Here is a 22196-nt window from a genome sequence, read left to right as displayed (position 1 = left end):
TCTCCTCTTCTTCCCTTGCCACTGTCATGGGAGAAATGCCACACAATTCCTTCTGTTTCAAATGAGTGGAAGCTAATTTGACTTTGAGACTCTCCCAGTCCCATGAGGCAACTGGGTCGGGGTGTGACAAAATGTGGGCTGGCAATCCATCCATCCGGAAGACAATCCTCTTAAACCCATGGGGCCAGTGTCCAGCCCTACACCTGACCCTGTTCAGTTCACACGGAAGAGGAGAAATCAGAGAAATGGAACCAGCAGAGCCCTACTGGTTGCTCCAGCTCCTGCGTCATGTGTCTGACGTGGGTTTTCCGTATTGTACAATAATACCCTATCGATGCGACCGTCTCCCTGCCTGACAGAACTCCTGGGAGGCAAGGAGCAGGTCTTGCGTCGGTCACCCCACTAAGGGCTCAAAAATGTGCAATGAACGAGTAAATGAGGAGGATGAAGATAAAGGAAAAGCAGATAGAAACGAACACAAATTAACCTCTCGCGGTGCCATTCCTTAGTGGCTCCCAAACCCAGCCACACGCCTGCGATGTTTAAAGAGCTGGGAAACAAACTACTGATTCACGGTCTGCTGCAGACTGGCCGAATCACTGAGGGGGTGAGACGCAGGACTGCGCGTTGCCAACAAGCTGCCCAGGTGAATCTGATGTGAATGCTCCGTGGGGCAGTGTTTGGCGGGGGGCGGGGGGTGTCTCAACTTTGGGTGCCTGATGCGATCACTTGAGGGTTTTAAAAATCCTGACGTCTGGGTTGCACCCCAAGAGATTTTGGTCAAGTTGTCCTGGGTTGTGTCTGAGCATCAGGAGTTTTCAATGGTCCTAGTGTACAGCCAGGTGACAACTCTCGCTGTTTCCAGAGCCGGGGCTGAGAGCTCAGTTAGTAGAGACTGAGAACTGTAGCCAGGATGTGCATTCAACTACTAAAAGCCAGCGACCCACTGCCATCTCCATTCCTCCACCTCTGATGCCACCCTGAGGTATCACAGATCCCCCAGGGACATTCGTCAGGCTGCCTGTGCTCTCCCCACACCCAGTTTCAGTAGGCTGAACAGTCACGGAGAACATACCTCTAAGAGGCACAAAGGCAAGAAGAGTCACAGAGCAAACCAAGGGATATCCTCCAGAAAAACAACCTGCTTCGTAGCCTCCCCATCTCCACCCCACCCCATTTCCCCCCTCTTACCAGAGAACCTTTCTGTTCTCTTCCCCATCCCATCCCTACAAAAATGAATTCTTACCTCATGGTACAGACCCTCAGAGCGAGCCTTGTCAATTTTTTCCAGTGTATCCTTGGAGAATTGTATCATCTCCTTTACCACCTCCTGAGACGGCTGGGAAAGAGAGGGACGAGGAGTTGGAGACCCCTTCACAAAGCACCCCACTGCATCCCTGAAGTCGCCATCTTTGACATGCAGTGTCGTGCAAGATTGATGCCTTCCTCCTTCTGAATGCTTCGCTCCCATGCACACTGCTCCAGATCTCTACAGCTTTTGCAGCTCCCTCACCAAGCTTCCGACTCAGGTGCATTTTCCACTGGCCAAGCCCCAGAGTCTTGCTGCCAGCCAGTCATTCCCCACCTTGTGCTCATGTCTGGGTTTTTGGACCCCAGAGCATAATCTGACCTTGATCTCTGTGGTATTTTCTCTGGCATTTTGGATTTTTATTCTGTCACCTGAAATATTTTCCATTGTTCCTCTTTACTTCACGTCAACCACATATTCCACAGGTACGCCCTTGCATTTTAGTCTTCGCTCAACTCACCGATTTAAATACTGACCAGCCCCGGGCTGAGGACAGAAGCTTAAGGCTTGACCAAAAAAATCTTACTCAGTTTGCCATTGAAGTTTATTAAAGAGGGGATTTGTGACTGTGGGCATTCAAATCCTTCCAAAGTATCTTAGCATCAGTTCCTATTTCTTTGTCTTGACCATGTGATATCATGAGAGAGTCTGTCAGCTGTCTCTGTGAAATCTGGATTCATTAGGCTTACAGTGTTTGCCTGAGCGATCTAATGATCTTTTTTTTTTTAAGACTGACTTATTTATTTGAGGGGGGAGGGGCAGAGGGTGAGGGAGAGTGAGTCTTAAGCAGACTCTGCACTGAGCATGGAGCCCAATGCAGGGCTCAATCTCATGACCCTGAGATCCTGACCTGAGCCAAAACCAGAGTCAGACACTTAACCAACTGCACCACCCAGGTGCCCCTCTAGTGATCTTTTTTTTTTTTAAGATTTATTTATTTATTTACTTTTGTGTGCGAGACAGAGAGAGCACGCAAGGGCATGAGCAGGGCAAAGGGGAGAGGGAGAAGCAGACTCCCTGCTCAGCAGGGAGCCTGATACAGGACTCGATCCGAGGACCTGACCTGAGCCAAGGCAGACGCTTAACTGACTGAACCACCCAGGCACCCCTCTAGTGATCTTATTTTTAAAGAATGAGGCTTTGATATTTCAGGGAAAAGGGTACCTTAATTAAAAAGCCCATGAGGGCATCATAATTTTGAAGAAAAAAAGTGCAAACTTCTTACTGTCCAAAGAAAAAGTTTACTTGCTGTGCTCATCCATACCAGAAACTCTTTCCTGGAATTAACTTTTTTTTTGCTTAGGTAAATCTGATAAAACTTTTTTCCAAAATGAAAATAACTTTGTTATTTATTTGACCATAAAACTGATACATGGAAACTAAAAAATTAAAACATATGAAAAAAGCATGGAATAAAATAGAAAGCCCTAGAATCCACCCAAAAATGAACACAGCATTTTAAGAAACATTTTCCAATGCATATATACAGGAATAATATTTAAAATATTTAACAACTGGCATAGGAAAGGCACTGACCAATCAGAACAGACACTGTGACCATAAACAGCAAGCACGTCAATCACAGCCTTATCAGTATGTAGTGGCCGAACTGCATTCCTGTAGGCGTGCACATGCATGTGTGTATATGCCAAGAGCACCAAATATTTCTTCTAACTGGAAGAGGACCAGATTTCTGTCTATAGCCTGTTCTTTCACTCAGTGGGTATGGATATTTTCCCATACCAATATAAAAATATGTCACCACTTTTAATAATTGTAGCATTTTCCACTGTATAAAGCCAGAATAATTTATTTAACCAGTTCTCCAGTTTTCCACATTTTTCACTATAAGGAATTGAGTTCAGTGGCTCCATTTAGATTTGCTGCTTACAGTGTTTTGTAAGGTCACCTTCACTCAACTACCAAAAAGTAACAGAAGGATAGGCATTCGTTCCCTTACAAACTCCCTTAATAGATGGAGATCGGATCTTCCCTTAGTCTCCCAGCTGTCCTGAGCCAGTTCTACAGTGTCTAGCTTGCCGTACGAGAGGCCCCTGGCCAGGGCCGCTTGCTTCTGGGTCAGGATCTCCTAAAGGAAGGGGCTTCTCCTCACCTCACCTACTTTGGCTTCTATGGAGTTCTGGTCTACCCCCACATTTTTGACTGTCCTCGTTTCCTTCTGCACCTGGCCTGCCTGGAATCCTTCTGCCTGTCTACCTTGTTGCATGGCCCAACTCCAACCATTGATGCTTCCACCACTGCTGTGACTTCTGCTCACAGACCTCACCCCTCACCTTTGTCCTGATCTTTGATATGGGCTGAGACTTCTGGCTTCTGGCTATCTTCTAGTCCAAAGAGTATTACTTAGCCTTCTGTTAACTCGACCTTGTCTTGGTTCCAGACAAGTCATTTAAGTGCATAGTCCCTTTCCTAAACTCATTTGAATCAAGCACATAAATAAGAGGGGGTCCATGTCTCACCAGTTGTACAGAGCTCTGTAACTGGCAGTCTAGCGGTGTACCACTCGTCTGCCAAATCTAGATTTTTGGTATCCTCTGTAGCTTGTTGCCCAAACAGTGGCTCATAAAATCAATCTAGTTTATGACCACTGGTCTCTAATCTACTGTAAGTTCCATCATCTTTAAAACTCAAAATTCTTAGTGAATCTTCTGGAGTAATCAATAGCTTGCAGGGTAGAGTTGGAGAATACCAAGAGATCAGATGTTAATAAAAAGTCTTGTTGAATTTGATATTGTAAGGAAAAGTGTGACTTCAAGCACTGGAAGTGAATCAAATTTTTTCAAGGAGGCAACTGCCAAGATTCTCAAAACAACCTGGCTAGAAGGTTGTTAATTACATGTGCAACATGTGATAAAGCTATTCTGAGAAGGGAAATGGGGCTGTTCCACTTGGCTCCACTTTTCAGAGTAAAGGCAGGAGGAAAGCATGATCTGCACATAGGATTAAAGGAACCCTACAGAGAGAGACTCCCCTCCCTAGAAACACAAAGTAAATAGAAAACCAGGAGGAAAAGAGTGAGGAGCTGGAGCAGCGGGAAATGCCAGTGGAGGAGAAGCCAGAGGAAGGCTAGAGGAAGAAGGGTAAGAATCAGAAGAGGGGGAAGAGTCAGCAGAAGGGGAGGAGCCACTGGAGGGAGAGGAGCTAGAAGAGGAAGAAAGGAGCCAAAGAGGGATGCTGGTTCCCCAACCTTGAAAAACTAGTACATTCTTATTGTGAAAACCAGGGGTAAGGGCTAGGGAGAGAGAAAAAGAAAAACCTAATCAACCTAAATAAGGAGGCTCCAAAGCTACTGCTGAGGGGAATTTTCTACATTTTGGTGTTATTTTCTCATTCTTTTAATGTTTGGTTTTTATTTTTATCCAGGTTACCATATACATTTAACTTTGGAAGGGAGAAAAAAGTCTGGTCTCTTAATAAAAAATTAAGTAGTGGTGAGAGTTATGAAACAAATACTCAGGGCCCCACATCACGAGGGAAGACTGGCTGGCTTTCAGATAAAACGCACAGTATCCCACAGGTTCTAGAACGTCAGGGTGAGGGTGGACAGGAGCTTATTCTTTCCTGTAGCTCCTACAGTACTGTGCCCGGTGCCCTGCACATATATGCCCATATACATTTCCTAGAATACAGAACCTCTGAGTCTGTGAAAAGAAGGTTGTTCCTACCAAAAAAAACTCATGTTAAGGGTGCCTGGGTGGCTCAGTTGGTTAAGCTTCTGCCTTCAGCTCACGTCATGATCCCAGAGTCCTGGGATCGAGCCCAGCATCACGTGCCCTGTTCAGTGGGGAGTCTGCTTCGCCCTCTTCCTCTGGCCCTCCCCCCACACATGCTTTCTGTCTCTCACTCTCGCTCTTGCTCTCTCTCTGTCTCAAATAAATAAAATCTTTAAAAAAAAAAAACCTCATATTAATCCACAGGTCCCAACTACTTTGTATCCTGCCTGGGAAGGGTGACTCTCGACTTGTCCACACTAAGCATCATTGATCTGTTGCTTATAGCCTTCTCCTCCTCCTTCTGTCTGTATCAAGCCTGACTATGCTTACACAGGCATATGTGCATGGATCTGTGTGTGTGTGCGTGTGTGTGTTGTCAGTGTACGTGTCCCTTTTATTTTTTATAAATGGTAGCATACACAGTGTTATGGGTTGAATTGCATCTCCCAAAATTCATATGTTGAAGTCCTAACCCTCAGTACCTGAGAATGTAACCTTTTTTGGAAATAGGTCACTGTAGACTTAATTAGTTAAGATGAGGTCATAATGGAGTAGTGTGGGCCCTTAATCCAATATGACTGGTGTCCTTATAAAAAGAATACCAGGTGAAGAGAAAGAGACACACACAGAAGGCAGACAATGTAAAGAGATAGGCCTGAGAGCCAAGGAGAGAGGCCTGAACGGAGCCTCCACTCACAACCCCCAGAGGGAACCGACCCTCTGACACCTTGATTTCAGGATCCAGAACTGGGAGAGCGTACATTTCTGTTGCCAGCCACCCACTTTGGGGTACTGTGTTATGACAGCCCTAGCGAACTAATGCACATGGCAATGTTTGGCCCTTAATTCTTAAGAAATAGAGCTCATTCCATATTTATACACAAATATCTACCTCATTGGTTTTAGTGGCTACAAGGTAATTTAATTTAAATACTTCCTTATTGGTGGTTATTTAGGTTTTACTCAATTGTTGTTCTCAACAATGCAGCAATGTATCTCTTTATACACATAACTTCGTGCACGTATGCAAGTAAATCTGCTAGGTAAATTCTTAGAGGAGAAGTGCTTGGGCAAAGAGTAAAAATTATTGTATCTTAAGAATAAAAATAAGTTAGTGGCAGGGCATCTGAGTGGCTCAGTAGGTTAAGCGTCTGCCTTTGGCTCAGTTCATGATCCTAGGGTCCTGGGATCAAGCCCTGCTTTGGGCTCCCTGCTCAGCATGGGAGTCGGCTTCTCCCTCTCCCTCAGCATCGCCACCCCCACTCGTATGCACTTTCTCTCCCTCTCTCTCGCTCTCTTAAATAAATAAATAAATAAATAAATACATACATACATACATACATACATAAATAAAATCTTTCCCAAAAAAGTTAATGGCAAAAAAAAAAAAAGTCTAGAATGGCCAGAGGATGAACAAGAGAAATGAATCAAGTGGGGAAATAGTGTTATCCAAACATTAGCACTGACAGCATCGAGTAATGAATTAATCGAGAGTGGCCCCGCCATCTGTACTGAGAAGTCAGTTTTGCTTGTAGTCTTTGCTCTAATCAGAGACAAACTTCTGCCCACACATACGATGCAGAAGTTAAGTTCATTAAGAAGCATATTTGTGTATTTGTATCTTAAATGCACCGGTGGACTGTGGGTTATAGAGAAGGGCTCGAACGGCGTCTCCAGAGGAGTCCAGCTCCTGGTTAAAAACCTAGGTCTAATTTTTCAGACCTGACCGCAGACAATTAGAAAGGTTCTACCTGTGTCCTCCCAACATGTCTGAAGGGAGTCCAGTCGAGGACCCCAGCACCCTCCGCTGCTCATGCTCTTTACACAGTTGCATTCCGAGCCAGGGGCCTTCATTTCTAGGTCTCTTTATCTGAGGCCCTGATCTCCTGAGGCCTCCTTACAGGAGAGGAGGGGGTAAACTTAAAGACACTCTCACTCCAACTCAGAACCCAGCACTTTTCCACTCATAGCCCTTCCCCTGTGCCCTCTCCCTCTCTCTCCCCACCTCAGGCTCCATAAAAGTGCTGGAGCCCTTTGTTCTGAGCCCCTCAGCAGTGAGAAGACCCCCACATCTGTGCTGATCCACCTGCCCGCCACCTGTGCACCCTTCCATGGGGCAAAATGGAACAGGAGGAGTCCAGTTTTAGCCTTTGGTTTACACCATGGCTGCGCTCTCTCCCAGCTTACCTGAGCTTCCGACATCCCCCTCCATAACCCTTTAGCTGCTCAGTGGTGTCCCCACCAACCACGAACAGGCTACTCAGGGGTTCAGCATATTAACCAATCTCCACATTGCCCGATGTCCACATTACCCACTCCAGGGGACTAGGAATATCTTTGTGATAACCAGGCAACTAATCTCTTTGCCTATCTGGTCTCAATATATGAAATTCTCAGCATTACTTAACCAGCAAAAGGGCAAAGAGAGGAACTAAAATGTACTCAGTGCCCACCCTATACGCCACTCCCTTTACATGTATCATTTTGTTCAATCCTCCTAACAACCCCTTCTACTGGGTGCTATCATTCCTATTTTACAGATGAGAAAACTGAGCAACTTCCCAGCGCAAACTCCTGGCAAGGGGTGGTCCCAGCTAGCTGGGACCTGTCATCAGCGCTCTGTCCACTACCCCGTAGCAACAGCTCCGGCTGGTTCTCCAGGAACTAGCAGCCAGGGTGCGCTGGTTAGTGGGGAACTCCAGCCTCGCCGGCGCCTGGAGAAGAGGGTCGCAAATACCCCAGTAGCAGGGCCACACGTACCTTTGGGTCATCTTTCACCCCCAGAAACAGGTCATCCTTCAGCTTTTTTTGGCAGTGCTCACAGGTGCAGTCAAAGTAGTACTGTTTCTTCAGCTGCCTCTTGCGCTCTTCACTGACGTTAAGGAAGTCGATATAGGACACTGTCAGCTCCTCTCCTTCTGAGATCTTGCCCAGGGCCCGGAGCTCAATTCTGGAGAAGGTAGAGGAAAGAGGAAGTCAGACCCAGGGCCATCAGAGTGGGGTTTCTGCTCTTCAAGGTCTCAAGGAGTTGAGTCTCAAAGACAACGTCCACTAGTGCTCCAAGAAAACTCCCAATCCTCCCTCCGCCTGGCCCCGCAAAAAAGGGGAAAAGTGACCTAAAGGACAGTTTTCTGGATAATTCTGTGCTACTCATCGTAACAATCAAATCTGTTCCATTGAGTTAACTGCTCTGAAATCCAATTAAATAGATTCCGGGTAGAGGGCTGGGCCTGGTCACAAAGCCATAGCTTCCATGCCTGCAATTATCTCAGTACATTTAGCTACTGATTGTCTGCAACAAAGGGGATCGACCTCCCCATTTCACAAAGAAGGGCGCTGCCACCCTGAGACAGGAAGGAACTTCCCCCGAGGTCCCACAGCACTTTGGCAACAGTCAAGATCAGAAATCAAGTGCCATTCATGCTTCACCTCATCATGCGACTCTCCCTGGACTGTCTTCAGTCTGCCTCCTGGGTCTGCCATGCGCAGGAAAGGAGATGCCCCAAAGCCCTTGATATGTGGGCCCTGCCAATATTCTAAATAGTTCCATGTGGCCAACTCCTGGGCCAGTGTTGAGTGTGGATCTCTGGCGTCTGGTCCTGGGGTAAGTCAGCAGTTCTGCTCTTTTTTTTGGGGGGGGGTGGTCGATTTTTTTTTTAATAATATTTTTTTATTATATTATGTTAGTCACCATACAGTACATCCCTAGTTTTTGATGTAAAGTTCCATGATTCCACCAACCCCTTCTACAGGCATGGCTCCATCATGATATTCAACAGTGATTCAGTGTAAGCTGAGTTAGGATTTCTAGCAGCTTTGCTTCCCGTCATGATTCAGCCAATTCTTGCAAGGTCTTAGAGTATCTCATATTGTTTCAATCGTGTTAAGAGAATTTTCAAAAATAAATTAATTTAATGTCACTTAAATATGAAAATATGCATGCCCCATTTTACCTTACTTGGAGTGGGGATCAGGGGATGAATAGTGACCACCACTCCATTCTCTCTTTTCTATCTCTAACGCCCTGCAATTCTAGAGTTCAGCTAATTGAGCCACACATGGACAATTTATTCAAGCTTTTCTTGGAGAGATTAGAAATGCAGCCCAGAGCCACGGAGACTTAGAACCAGGAAGGTCCCCAGAGACACTCTCATCTTGACCTTTGCTCTATAGAGCAAAATGGAATCAAATGCCCAGGGGATGATGGGAATCGTCCAAAGTCACGTGCAACACAGGCCAACACAGACTCCAAGGCACCAACCACGCCTACTCCTGCCTTCCCAGAGCCCAAACTCTCATGCAGAGTTTTGTTCTTAATCCAAAGAGCATTTCAAGTACTTTCAAACCAAACCTGAGAAAAAGACCCATCTGAGGCAATTTTTTTGTCATTAAGAAAAGTCAAAGCAAAATCTAACCTAAACCACTAAAATCACAATTGGCCAGAAGCAGTAAGCAGAATAGTGTGAATAAATATTTATCAAAAATATCACAGTTACGGGTGCTATTTTCAGAAGCCAGTCTGGGTGGGAAGTTGGGGGTTATAAACAAACACAGTCCTTTAGTAGGTCAGTAACATCAGCAGTCCTCATTTTATGATAGGCAGGACTTTGAGGGACAGTGTGGGCTTTGCTAAGGTGATGTGGACTAGAAGGGACCGTCATGCTTTGGGATTGCGAGAGTGAGAGAAGTAAGGCGTGAAAGATGGGGAAGAAAAGAAGCAAAGGAAAGCAAAGGCGCAGCAGGGAGTGGGTGGGTGAGGAACAAAACGATTCCTGTATATGCATTTAAAATACAGCATTCAGCAAAGACGAGACTCTGGGGATGCAGGAGGACATCACAGACGGAGAGCAGCCAGGAAATCGCGGGAAAGGGCGGCCCCAGCAAACCAAACAAGTGAGGGAGATGGGTCAGAGGAACAGGGATGTTTGCAAAGACTGACCCACCTCATCTGGGTGTGAAACATGGATTTCACTGCCTCATGACTGAAAGACAAAACAGATACCCGAATGGAAATCATTACCGTTGGCTAGTCCAGTACAGCTAGCAAGGGGGCACAGCATCCCAGCTGATGCAACCGATGTTTTGGCCATCACAACCACCTTGACATCCCAGCCCCTGCCAGCAGGGCTCCCTTGACAAGACGCAGCCTGGTATAGTGGAAAGTGCACTGGATTTGGAATGAGAAGTTCTGGATTCAGAGGTCCTCAGCCTTTCCTGGGCTCAGTGTTCTCAACTGTAACCTGGTAAGGGGATTGCCATGAGACAGTGCATTTAAAAGTAGGTGGTAAAAATGTAACGGGATGCTACTCGCCAGCATCTTGGCCGAAGAAGTGTTGCCTCTTTGGTGTCCATCTCCGGGACCGTGTGAACTGTGTGTGGAGACTGGTTAGGTCACACAGGTCGTGTATAAAATTTGTTGGGGTTAGAACTGCGTTCTTTCCACTATGGCAGGCAGCTAGGCTGTGACTGCAAAGTCACCTTTTCTTGCACAACAGCCAAGAAGCCAGGTAAAATGTGGCTGCTCAAAATTAGCGGATGCAAAGAAGCCAGAGCAGACACCAGAAATGATCTGCAGAAAGGGCTCCCGGGTTCCTGTGGCTGTCACATGTAGTGACAAGGGGAGCCCTGGGTCACCACTGCTTGGGGGACTGGCATCCTGAAAGCCCAGCCCCATATGTGGCTGAATTTGATCCTTGGCCAACCAGGCTAACCTGGGACAACAGCCCCTCTGAGGAGGATTCCATGAGGTCCATGCCAGTGACCCCAAGAAACTTAGGAAGGGAAACGCAGATGCTGGGGGAAAATTATCATCTGGGTCCCAAATAAACTTCGCTGTCTTGAGTGACTTTCTTACTTGCTTAAGAGCCTGGTGTCATGCAGGCCCTTGCTTCCAGAAATAGGAAGGAAACGGGAAATCAGAGTCCCTGCTAGATTGGGGTTTAGGCTTGATTCCTGACTGAGAACCAGAAAGCATTGTCTCTGGTTTCCAGGAAGTTTTGGGGGGAAACCTGCTCATTGTTGATGGCTCAGAGTTGACTTGCATCTGTCATGAAATCTTCTCTTATCTCTAAGAGCAAAATTAGTAATATTGCTTAGGTCTTGTTCCCCCAAATTCCCCCAGCCCTGAGCCATGGACAAGGGTCTCTTCCTGTTTGCTGACTTCTCCACTTATGCCCACCCCCAAGACACATTCTTTGTCCGTCCCCCGATCTGTGCCTTTGGAGTGGGGGGTGGGGAGTTCTGGCCTCTAAAGGGCTTCATCACCCAGGGTCCTTTGCTCTCTGGCTTCTGGTTAGAGTTTGGCCAATGGTAGGAGACCAGAGAGTGGGAGGAGAGAGAGGTTGGGGTATTTAGTCTCCTGGCTCCCTCTCTGCCTCACCATGGTTCCAGCAGTGGCTGCTTTCTCTACCAGTATAGCCAAGCTATTGGGTGGGGGGTGGAGAAAGGAACCTCTCCCATGGCTGCAGCTCTCACCAGCTATAAGAACAGTATTGTACACCTACCCCTCTAGGTCTAGAGGGGGTAATGGTTTCATACTATTGCTAGACTCTGGACATCTCACTATTCCTTGTTAGTTTCTTAAACTTTACCCTTACTTCTGCAGATTGTCCTGTTATTAAATTCTCTTTGGGTAAACTCTGAGTGTGCCTTCTGATTTCTGCTGGGACCTTGACTACTGTATGCTCCTGCCAAGCACCTTCTCAGCTGATGTTGTTCTGCAGTGACTTCTAGATAGATAATCCCAGGCTTCGAGCTTTAAAACAGTAGTCAGATGTTTACTTAACACATCTAGGCAGCCTCAAGAAACATGTGAAGACTCAGAAATTACCCACGTGGAATTCTTTGCTATCCTCCTCATTACCCTTCTCCTATCCACAATGGTTCTAGAATGAAATTTCTATTTGCTGCCCATCCATGCTAGTTCAGGTTCCATGGTTTGCTTTAGGTCAAGTGGAGAAAACACCCTAAGGTCTCCCCATCCCCACACACCATCCCCAGGTAAAGACATACTCACTTGCCGTTGTTAAATATGACAGTGCAGTTGGGCCAACAGTTGTGGTTCACCAAGCCCAGGTTGGGGAAGATGCCCACACCCACGGCCTGCAGGCCTCTCTGGTCACTGAGTGTGAAGCCATTGCAGTTAATCTACGCAGAGGAAAAGATCAAAGAGTCAGATAACATACATAAATGAGGGACAGAACACCATCCTGGCTGCTGAAAGTTCAAGAAAATAGAAGACTCAGTCTCATCCTAGAGATGCTTAGAGAGTCTCCTATTCTCTAAGTCACTCCAAAGGACCCTCAAGATAAGCACCCTGGGAGAGTACCGTACTTGCTAGAAGGCAAAGCCACCTCGGAAGTTTTGAGTAGCTGTATTCTACAAAGGTCAAAGACAGAACTTTTGGTTCTGAGAAGTCTCCCCCTTTTCCTGATTCTGGGTCTCACATGAGTCTTCCCCGGTCACTGTCTTGGTTTCTCTCTGTGCCCTGCTCTGCCTGACTCTGTCTGTCTGTGTGTGTAGGGGTGCGGGTATTACGTGGCCCGAGCCTGTTTAGCCACTAGGCTTCTTGCCCCACCTCTTGGACTCTTACGGCTACAAGAGGTCTGGCTTTGCTATGCCAAGGCAGCACTCTCCAAAAGTCCTTCCTCTCCTCTCCCTGATGTCCACAGCCCACGGCTCCAGGCTCTCCATTATCCTGCCCACCATATCTGGGAAAAGGAATGGTCTCATTTCCAAAGTGACCGGCGGGGGTGATTGGGTCTTTGCTTTCAATATGAACAGGAGAAAAAGCAGAAAGTGCAGATAAACAAGGAGGTAAATTTCTACCCAAATCTACCGTTTGGAGATAACAAATCGTTTGTGTGTGGGATGAGAGCTTCCAAGAGGGAGGGAATGACTTCCTAGTAAGCAAGGCCAGAAAGAAAGGGGATGAAAGTTCTTTACTTTAGGCCTCTGTCCCCTCTAGTCCCTCTCTCGGCCTCCCCCGCCCAGCAGCCTCTGAATAGGTCTTGGCTGACCAATCCCAGCTTCCCCCCCTCCCCACCCTGGCCACGTTACGAGGCACCCTACCACGCCAAAGACGTGCGAGATATACTGCATGCTGAACTGCTGGCTCTGGGGCGGCCAGTACTGCAAGAAGGTGTCCACGTCCATCCACAGCTCCTTTTGTTCCTCCTCCCCAAAGTGCTCCACGTGGTTCTGCAGCTCATCCACAGCGACCAGGCAGCCCTCCGTGAGCCCGGTGCCCTCTCTCTCCACCCGCCACAGGATGCGGGCTGCCAGCCTGGGGAGAGGGGCAGGGTTAGGGTTGCCCCGACACATTCATTCCTTCCGCAAACACTTACTGAGTACCTATGGCGAGCCAGGCAGTATTGAACTATACAGACGGGATTTCTTTTACCACGGAGCTTTTTACAGTAGGGGAGACCTAAGTTAAAAATTTCAACTAATGTTACGTGCTATGCAGAGAATAAAATAGGGTAACATGATGGAGAGTGGCTGGGGGAAGGGAAGCCACAGTGGTCAGGGGAGGTGACATGGAGGAGGAGCACTCGAGCTGAAAATGGAATGAACAGAAGGAGCGGGCTCTGTGCAGATGGGGAAGGAGCAGTGAGTACGAAGACCCTGAAGGAATGAGCTTGGCACAATGGAGAAACAGCAAGAAGGCCAAGGTGGCTGGAGCATAGGGAGTGAGGAGTAGAGAGCAAATACAGGTGGAGAGGTGGGCAGGAACCAGGTCATATGGGGTCTATGAGACTATGAAAGGGATCTGGGGACACTGAGGTGTGGCAGCCTGGGTCTCTCCTGATAGTACGGCTAACTGAGAAGGCCACTGGAGAAGGAGCCTAACAACCTGGGTTCAAGTCCATTTCCAGTTACTGTGTGACCCTGGGCAATTCATCTGAACTTCCCTGAACCTAGCCCCAGGAGGGATAATACACATCCCCTGATGTGGTATTTAGAAGACAAAGTAATGTAAAGGATGTCCACGTGTGTGAACTTATTTATAGTCTTAGTGATTAGAGAAAGAGGTGGGAAAGACAATCTAGGTGGGGAAATAGTAGGGGCAAAGGCTCGGAGGCAGCCAGAGCCTGGGCATATGCAGGAAGCAGGGAGGGGCTGGCCTGGCTGGGGCACAGGGCTCTGGAGGAGGAGTGGAGGCAAGGTGGGACAGGAGGGAGCCCTGGAGAGCACAAGGCATTGAGTGTGAGACAGGGGTGCACTTCACCTTGAGGACAGTGAGGGTCCTCTTGTTAACTGTTCAGCCCATGCCAGCCAGATGAAGCCTATGACTGAGGGACATTTTGGAAACTCTCAGTTACTCCCTGAATGCACACTGGATAGGGACCTTCCAGAGGCGGTGGCCTAAGGCAGATCCAGTCCCTGAGGGACCCCCTTGGCAAAGAACAGGCCTGCTTCTCCTCTGGTTTGGGTCACAGAGTTATTTCTGCCAAGATGCCCTGCTGGGGATCCCAGGTGCTTGGGAACCAAGGTACCCCCACATGGAGCTCAGGACAGCACTGGAGAAAATAAGGGTCGGGTAGGGTGTCTGTTACCTCTAAATATTAGGGAATGGTCACAAAGCTCAGAGGGTAACAGATTTCAACTCAGTATCAGAAGAAACCACCAACTGGGACTATGCAGATAAAGTGAGTGAGCTCCCCATCACAGAAGGTAACATTTACTTTGTGCTTTAAAGACTAAGTAGGATAGTAAAGAGCCATCTGTACTCCCACATTTACTACAGCATAATTCATGAGAGCCAAGATATGGAAACAACCTAAGTGTCCATCAATGGATGAAAGGATAAAGAAGATGCAGTAAACAAATATAATGAAATTTTATTCGGCCATGAGAAAGCAGAAAATCCTGCCACTTAAGACAGCGTGGATGGACCTTGAGGGTATTATGCTAAGTGAAACAAACCAGACACAGGCAAAAACTGCATGGTATCAGCTATATACGGTGTCTGAAAGAAAGAAAGAAAGAAAGAAAGAAAGAAAGAAAGAAAGAAAGAAAGAAAGAAAGAAAGAAAGAAAGAAAGAGGAAAGAAAGAAAGAAAGAAAGAAAAAAGGAAAGAAAGAAAGAAATTAATTCAAACTCATAGAAACAGAGTAAAGTGGTTGCCAGGGTCTGGGGAGTGGAGGAAACAGGGAGAGGCTAGTAAAAGCACAAACTTTCAGCTATAAAACAAGTAAGGAGGATGCCTGGGTGGCTCAGTCAGTTAAGTGTCTGCGTTTGGCTCAGGTCATGATCCCGGGGTCCTGGGGAGTCCTGGGGGGTCCTGGGATCGAGCCCAGTGTCATCTCAGGCTCTGCTCAGCGGGGAGCATGCTTCTCCCTCTCCCTCTGCCTGATGCTCCCCTTGCTTGTGCTCCCTCCCTCTGTCTCTGTCAAATAAATAAATAAAATCTTTAAATAAACGAATGAATGAATGAATGAATGAATGAATGAATAAGGCCTGAGGATCTAATGTAAACCATGGTGACTATAATTGATAACACTGTATTGTATCAGTGAAATCTGCTGGACAGTAGAACATAAAGGTTCTCACTTGAAAAAAAAAGGATGACTAGGTCAGGTGATAGACGTGCTAATTAACTAGGTGGGGGGCATCCTTTCAAAATGTACACATATATCAAGTCACCATGATGTACTGTTTAAATATCTTACAATCTTATATGTCAATTATACCTCAATAGAGCTGAATTTTTTTTTTAAATTTAAATAAAATTGCAAAAGAACATTTTTTTTTAAAGAAGCAGGAGTTCAACAAATGGAACTAAGGGGGATGTGGAGGCTGACTGAGCCGTTTCATTTTGTAGTTTCTTAAAAATTTCTAGGGTATGACGATTTCATTCTGCACTTTAACTTCACACCCTACACACCCAGTGAAAATGCTCCCAACTTCATCTTCCGCGTCTCCTCAGTTCTCCACTCTCACTTCCAAGGCACCGACCCGCAGCCCTATCTGGCAGTGTCAGCCCGGAGATTTCTGGCCACAGCCGCCCAGGGTCGCCACTAACTGTTGCAAGTGGCTTTTGCGTGTAATGAGTGCAGGGGGGGTGTGCACAAGCCCATGGACTAGTGGGCTATGGTGCTGGAAAAGCTCGGCATTTTTTCTTGGTTTGCCTCTCTCTCTTTTTTTTCTCTTTGCTCATTTGTTTTGTTTCTTAAATTCACATATGAATGAAATCACATGGTATTTGTCTTTCTCTGACTTATTTCACGTAGGATAATACTCTATAGCTCTATCCGTGTTGTTGCAAATGACAAGATTTCATTCTTTTCTATGGCTGTGTAATATGCCATTGTATATGTATATATATTTATATATATACACATCTTCCCTGTCCATTCATCAGTTGCTGGGTACCTGAACTGCTTCCATAATTCCATGATTGAAGATATGCTGCTATCTAACCATAGAGACCCACTGATGACTACCAGAGGGGAGGGAGGGGAATGGGGAAAATAGGTGATGGGGATTGAGGAGGGCATCTGTTGTAATGAGCATTGGGTGATGAATGGAAGTGCTGAATCACTATATTATACACTTGAAACTAATATTATACTCTATGCTAACTAACTGTAATTTAAGTAAAAACTTTTTTTTAAAAAGCTCTTCTTTAAAAAAAAAAAAGATTTTATTTATTTATTTGACAGACAGAGCACAAGCAGGGGGAGCAACAGGCAGAGGGAGAGGGAGAAGCAGACTCCCCACTAAGCAGGGAGCCCAATGCCAGGCTCGATCCCAGACCCTGGGATCATGACCTAAGGCGAAGGCAGACACTTAACCGACTGAGCCACCCAGGTGCCCCTAAAAAGCTCTTCATTTTTCAAAGGTAGCTGCTGCTATTGAGCTCTGGCTCATTTTGCCAAATCTTCAGATTTTTTTTTTCAAGAGAAAGCAGAAACCCTAATTTTTTTAATGTGGAAATTCCCAGTTTTTAAAACATTGGCAGATCAATTTTTTTTTTTTAATTAAACACTAGGGAGGCATTGAGAACGGGTCTGCAGCCAGCTCCAGCCAGTGGCTGTAGACTGGAATGGTGCTGTAGACACCCAGTTCTAGATGGGCTCCCAGACACAGAAGTGCCCCTCTCCAGTCTCTTTGAGGCTCTATCCTGACTTGCGCTCAGCCTGGCTTCCTTGGGCCTGGGAATAGTTGTCACTAAGGCCTTTTCCCGCCTGACATTTAGGAATCAAATGTCACCTAAGTCCCACCCCGGGGGCCCAGCTCTGACCTGATGTTCTCATTGGGCACCTTCCCATATCTCTTCATGGCCGAACACTCGTTCTTGTGATTCAGCCAAGCATCCTTCTGGCAGGTGCGGTCACAGTAGTGGGCAAACTTGCACTGTCCACAGCGATGCAGCTTCTCCTGCCTCTTGAAGCAGGTATGGCACACAAAGTTAACCAGGCTGGAAATGGAGGGAGAAACAGGTGATTGAGGTGGCACAGCAGAAAAGGACCACACTAGACATTGGGCCCCAATGTGGGAGACACTACTGCACCCTGCATATAAGTCTTTCAATTTAACTCAGCAAGTGAAGATTTATGACCCATATGCGGTAGGCACTGGGAGTATATAAGCCACCAGAGCAGTGAGTGAACCTGCCTGAGGAGGCTATGATAGCGGACCCATGGGGTGTTCCTGGGACACACTGGAACAGACACTTGAGGAGCCCAGGAAGTCTTCCAGGCCAAGGGACTGGGTGGAAATTCCTCATGGTCCCCTCGCCAAAAGCCACAGGTCACTGGCACCATGGCGTGGGAGGGAGCGCTCTGTGTGACATGACCTTCTCATTCTTGAAATGCAATGTCTCTTTCCCTGAAGAATAAAACTCATAACTATCCATAATATCATAGAACATGAAACATGATATATTTTACGCAAAATGGGATCCGTGCATTGTGATATATGTCACAGTTCTGTGTGTTTTGTAAAAGTAACAATTACAAGGTCACTGATGTCAGTGAGGTCATCCATTGTATTCTCCTAGCCCAGAGAGCGAGTGGCAGTGACACAGAAGATCGTGCCTGCCCACTCAGTGGGAGAAGGAGAGAGGCGTAGGAAGATGAGGTTCCTTACCCCGTGCTTCCAGCCCCCAGTGTTCCCAAGAGAGCTGCGTGTCTCCCAGGTGAGAGCCGTCTTTCAGGCAGAAAAGGGCATAGGTTAGCATGAAGGAAACAGACTTTAAGACATAACCTAACACCCAGAGCCAGTGAAATCTAGTATGAAGTACAATATCTCAGTATCTCTGCAATGTGGAAAAAAGAAATCCTGGCCACTAAATCAGAGAAATGGTGAGAAGAAGTGCAGCAGTATGCACAGAAGCACTGAGCTCCCCGGGAAAAATGGGTATGGAAACTCAGGCTGCAGTTTAGAGTCTAAAGAAGGATCTCAAAAGTAGAGGAAAACAGGGGCTTTTAGAATCACAGAATCCTAGAGCCTGAAGTAAGAACCTTCAATAGAACATACAAGTACAGAAATCCCTTGTGTCTATCCCTGACCATGCCTTTTTGAAATTCCCAGAGTGAAAAAGAGTGCGCTGCTTCCAAGAACAGTTAGTCCATTGTTGGCCAGTCCTAACTACGGCAGATTTCCTCCTTGTGATAGGCTCGAATTTGCCTTCCCAAGATACATTCTCCTGTCATCTAATTTGGCTCTCTGGATCCTTGTCCTGTGGAACAGGCGTGGGCAGGTCAGTGCTTCAAGAATTTGAAGACCGCTGCTGTGACGCCCCTTCATTTCCCCTTTCTATGTTAAACACTCCCAGTCCCTTCAACAGTCCCATTCTGGTCTCCGTGTGCCCACAGCGGGTCCCTGCAGCCAAAGGAAGGTGGGCACAACAGGGGAATCAAGCAAGATCCAGCAGCCAATGCCAGGGCATCAGGCTCAAGGATCAGCCCAAAGGTCAGGCCTTGTGGTCCCAAGACAGCATCAAGAAATGGAGAGACAGATAGAGAGCCAAGCTGAGGGCAAAGCACGGGATGTTGCTCTAAGCTAGGTCCTGGGTTTCCAGTTTTCAGTCTCTGGGTGGCCAACTCAACACACTGCTGTGTCCCCATCTGCTGTAAGGAACATTGCTAATAATTGGTTATTAACCATGAAGTACTCACAGGCATGGAAGGTTAGTGGTTATTTACAAGTTTAGAGCAGATTCAAGGTTATCCCCATAATAATGTCTTCCTCACTCCCCTGCAATCCCTTAAGCTTTCCCAATCAGAGAGGAAGGGTAGAATTACACTCACATATCTAGAATTGCAAAGAATCTGCAGCTCATCATAGCTACGCCACAGAGGGTAGTCCCTGCTTGAGAAGGTCATTTGCCATGAGCGCTCCAGCAGAACAGAACACACAGGCAGGGACCCTGACCATTTAGTGGAATCAACAAACCCCTAGAGATGGGAAGCTATGAATTTCTCGCAACTGCTTCAAGTCAAGATGGCATCTGGCAGGAATGTGAAGTTCAACAACAGAGACTGAACTGCTGAAGAACCCAAGTAATTTGGATCCCAGTGAGGTTCCAAATTCTGTCTCCTGGACACTCAAGGGTGGATGCTGGGTCACAGTGCTTTGTAATTATGGTGCCCAGAACAGAATATAGCATCCAGGTGTGGTGCTATTCACATTTCCTGGATCTGGACATTGTGATTCCATTAACTTTTTCAGCAAAAAATTCACAGTTATTTAAGATCAAATGACAAATCTAGTCACTAGAACCTCCCCAGTTTTCTTAAAGATGCTGCAGCCAAGTCAGAGCTTCCCCTGATGTGTCTATATCATGCTGCATTCTTAAAATATCTTTGAGGTATGACTGACATACATATCCAAAATCTTTAACTTGATAGACTCTGACATATGCACATACCTGTGAAACCATCACCATGACCTAGACAGTGAACCTATCCATCACTCCCCAAAATTTCTTCATGACATTGAATTTTTTTTAACCTGAAGTGGGGGCTTTCCCCTTTATCCCTAGCTCTTAGTATTCCAAATGGTCCAGATCATTTTGAACTTTCATTCGGCCATGACTTCTATCGGTATGCTGAGCCCTGAGTCATCTACAAATCTGAAAGCAAGTCTTAGGTTGGGAAGGGGAAGGAGGAGCAGATGCCCACCTCTGGGGTATCAGGACCCAGAACAGGAATACAAACCCAAGGCAGGAAAGAAAGGGAAATGGTCTGGAGAGGGGAGAGTTAGAAGCAAGCATGATCATACTGGCTGTCACTTGTGACTTGTCACTTGGAGCTCCATGCCCATCTGCTCCAGGGGCGACCATCAGGGAACAACCCCACATTGGGACTGCTCTACCATTTCACACCCAAACTGATATTTTTAGAATATTCAAGCATAATATCCTCATATTTTTATTCATACAGATATATTCACATTCATAGACATATTTCATGTGGAAATTGAAATTTGCACCTACCAAATACTATGCTTTGCAGTTCTCACACTATTTCACTGTTTCACATTTTAAACAGAACCACACACTCCAGGTGGTCACCTAGAATAGCTTCATCTTTGTGGGCTCTACTTATTTCTAATATATTTAAACTTTAGGAAGATGTAGTAGCACAGGGGCTGGAGACATGAACCAAGGCCTGCACAAGCTCCAGCAACTGAGAACATTAAGAACTTGCTCTTGCAACAAACACATGGTGGAGGGGTCAACCAGATGACCGAGAGTCCTCCATATTAACTTCCAGGCAGAATACAATGTTTATTAAGGGATACCTGATTTTAAAATGTGCTAATCTGAAGTTTATGCAACAGTGATTGTTTTGAACCGAGACCAACATTTTTTTTCCCCCCAAGGAAGAGTATTTTATCCCTGACATTGTTTAGAATTGCTGGTGCATGGTGATAATAAAAACCAAATCTTTTAGTCAGGTTTTTTAAAATCAGTTTTGTTATTGTTTTTAAATTCTATGCAGACAACACCCCCTTACTGTCTTCTCTGGGGATGGACCTCTGCCATTACCACTTATAAAGCTCAAATTTTCTTAGCCTGGCTCAAAAGGAGACAATACATCTGTCCTGGAGCCTGCCTCAGGATCCCATGAACTGACTTAATACACTTCTAATGGGGCCTGATTATAGACTAATCTATCTGCCATGAACAATAGCTATAATATGTCCACAGAAATTCTAGTGGAAAGACCCTCGTGTCTTCCAAGTCACTAACAACCACTCTGACCAGGAGAAGGCTAGAGACAGAGCCCCTGTGCTGCAGTGTAAAGACTTCACCCCAGACTGGGTGATGGAGAGACCTCTGCAATCACTATACAATCAATTATCAGTCCTTTAATCAATTCAGCCTTCAGTTCAACAACATCTCACCATCATATTGTCTCATGAGAGTCTTTTCAAACACTCTATAATTTTTAATTACTTTTCATAAAACGAAAATGTGATTAATTTGGCATGATTTTTTTTTCTTATAGTGAACTCATAGTGGGTTCCAAATGTTAGCCACCAAACTATCCAAACTATTTTCTACAGGCTCACACACTTGTTTTATAATCTATCCTACAATTTTGCTAGGGCCTAGAGTCAAGTTTTAAATCCTGGTGAAAAGCATTGTGAGTTATCTCCTAATTTAGATCTCCTTGGGATGAAGCTGACCTTTCTCTCCATCACCTCACCTGCTTAGCCATGACGCTGGAACTGGGAAGGAGAAGGGGGTTGTGTTTGAAGCAGATCCGAGCTTCTCGAACTTTAGTGTGCACACACATCACCAGAGATCTTGTTAAAATTCAGGTTCCAGCTCAAAAGGTCTAGACTGGGGCCTGAGATTCTGCATTTCTAACAAGTTCCTAGGTCATGCTGAGCTGTAACTTCGAGTAACAAGAATGTAGAGGTGACAGAAAATCTGCTCCTTCTGGTGGGGTATGCACGAAAGTGTTGGGCAGGCAGGAAGGGGAAATTTAATTAAAAAACAAAACAAAACAACAACCTGTTTCTCTGATCTCCATCTCCCTGACTGGTGTCAAAATGGGTATTATGGAAGGTCAGACCTGGAGTCAGTCAGAGCTGGGTTCAACTCCTAATTCCAGTAACTACCAGGGGTGTGACTTCAAGCAAGTACTCTTAACTCTCTGAGCCTTTGTTTCCCTATGTGAAAATGGCAATAA

The 22196-nt window shown here is 46.1% G+C and overlaps 1 protein-coding gene across 2 annotated transcripts in view; it reads right to left on the bottom strand.

Moving 5' to 3' along the window:
- SMYD1 (SET and MYND domain containing 1) overlaps positions 1-22196 on the bottom strand; it is a 44475-nt gene that overhangs the window by 11156 nt on the left and 11123 nt on the right. The window contains exons 2-7 of one of the 2 annotated variants that reach the window (XM_026481124.4): positions 17291-17467; positions 13114-13327; positions 12059-12189; positions 9987-10025; positions 7804-7993; positions 1247-1339 (exon numbers count right to left, since the gene is read on the bottom strand). In XM_026481124.4, coding sequence (XP_026336909.1) covers positions 1247-1339; positions 7804-7993; positions 9987-10025; positions 12059-12189; positions 13114-13327; positions 17291-17467 — 844 coding nt within the window. The remainder of the gene's footprint in view (positions 1-1246; positions 1340-7803; positions 7994-9986; positions 10026-12058; positions 12190-13113; positions 13328-17290; positions 17468-22196) is intronic. The other variant, XM_026481134.4, reaches the window with a different exon arrangement.

This window comes from Ursus arctos, unplaced genomic scaffold (genome assembly GCF_023065955.2).
Source record: "Ursus arctos isolate Adak ecotype North America unplaced genomic scaffold, UrsArc2.0 scaffold_8, whole genome shotgun sequence".
Lineage (NCBI taxonomy): Eukaryota > Metazoa > Chordata > Mammalia > Carnivora > Ursidae > Ursus > Ursus arctos.
Note: the sequence above shows the minus strand (reverse complement) of the source record. Positions and strands in the feature narration are given on the sequence as shown.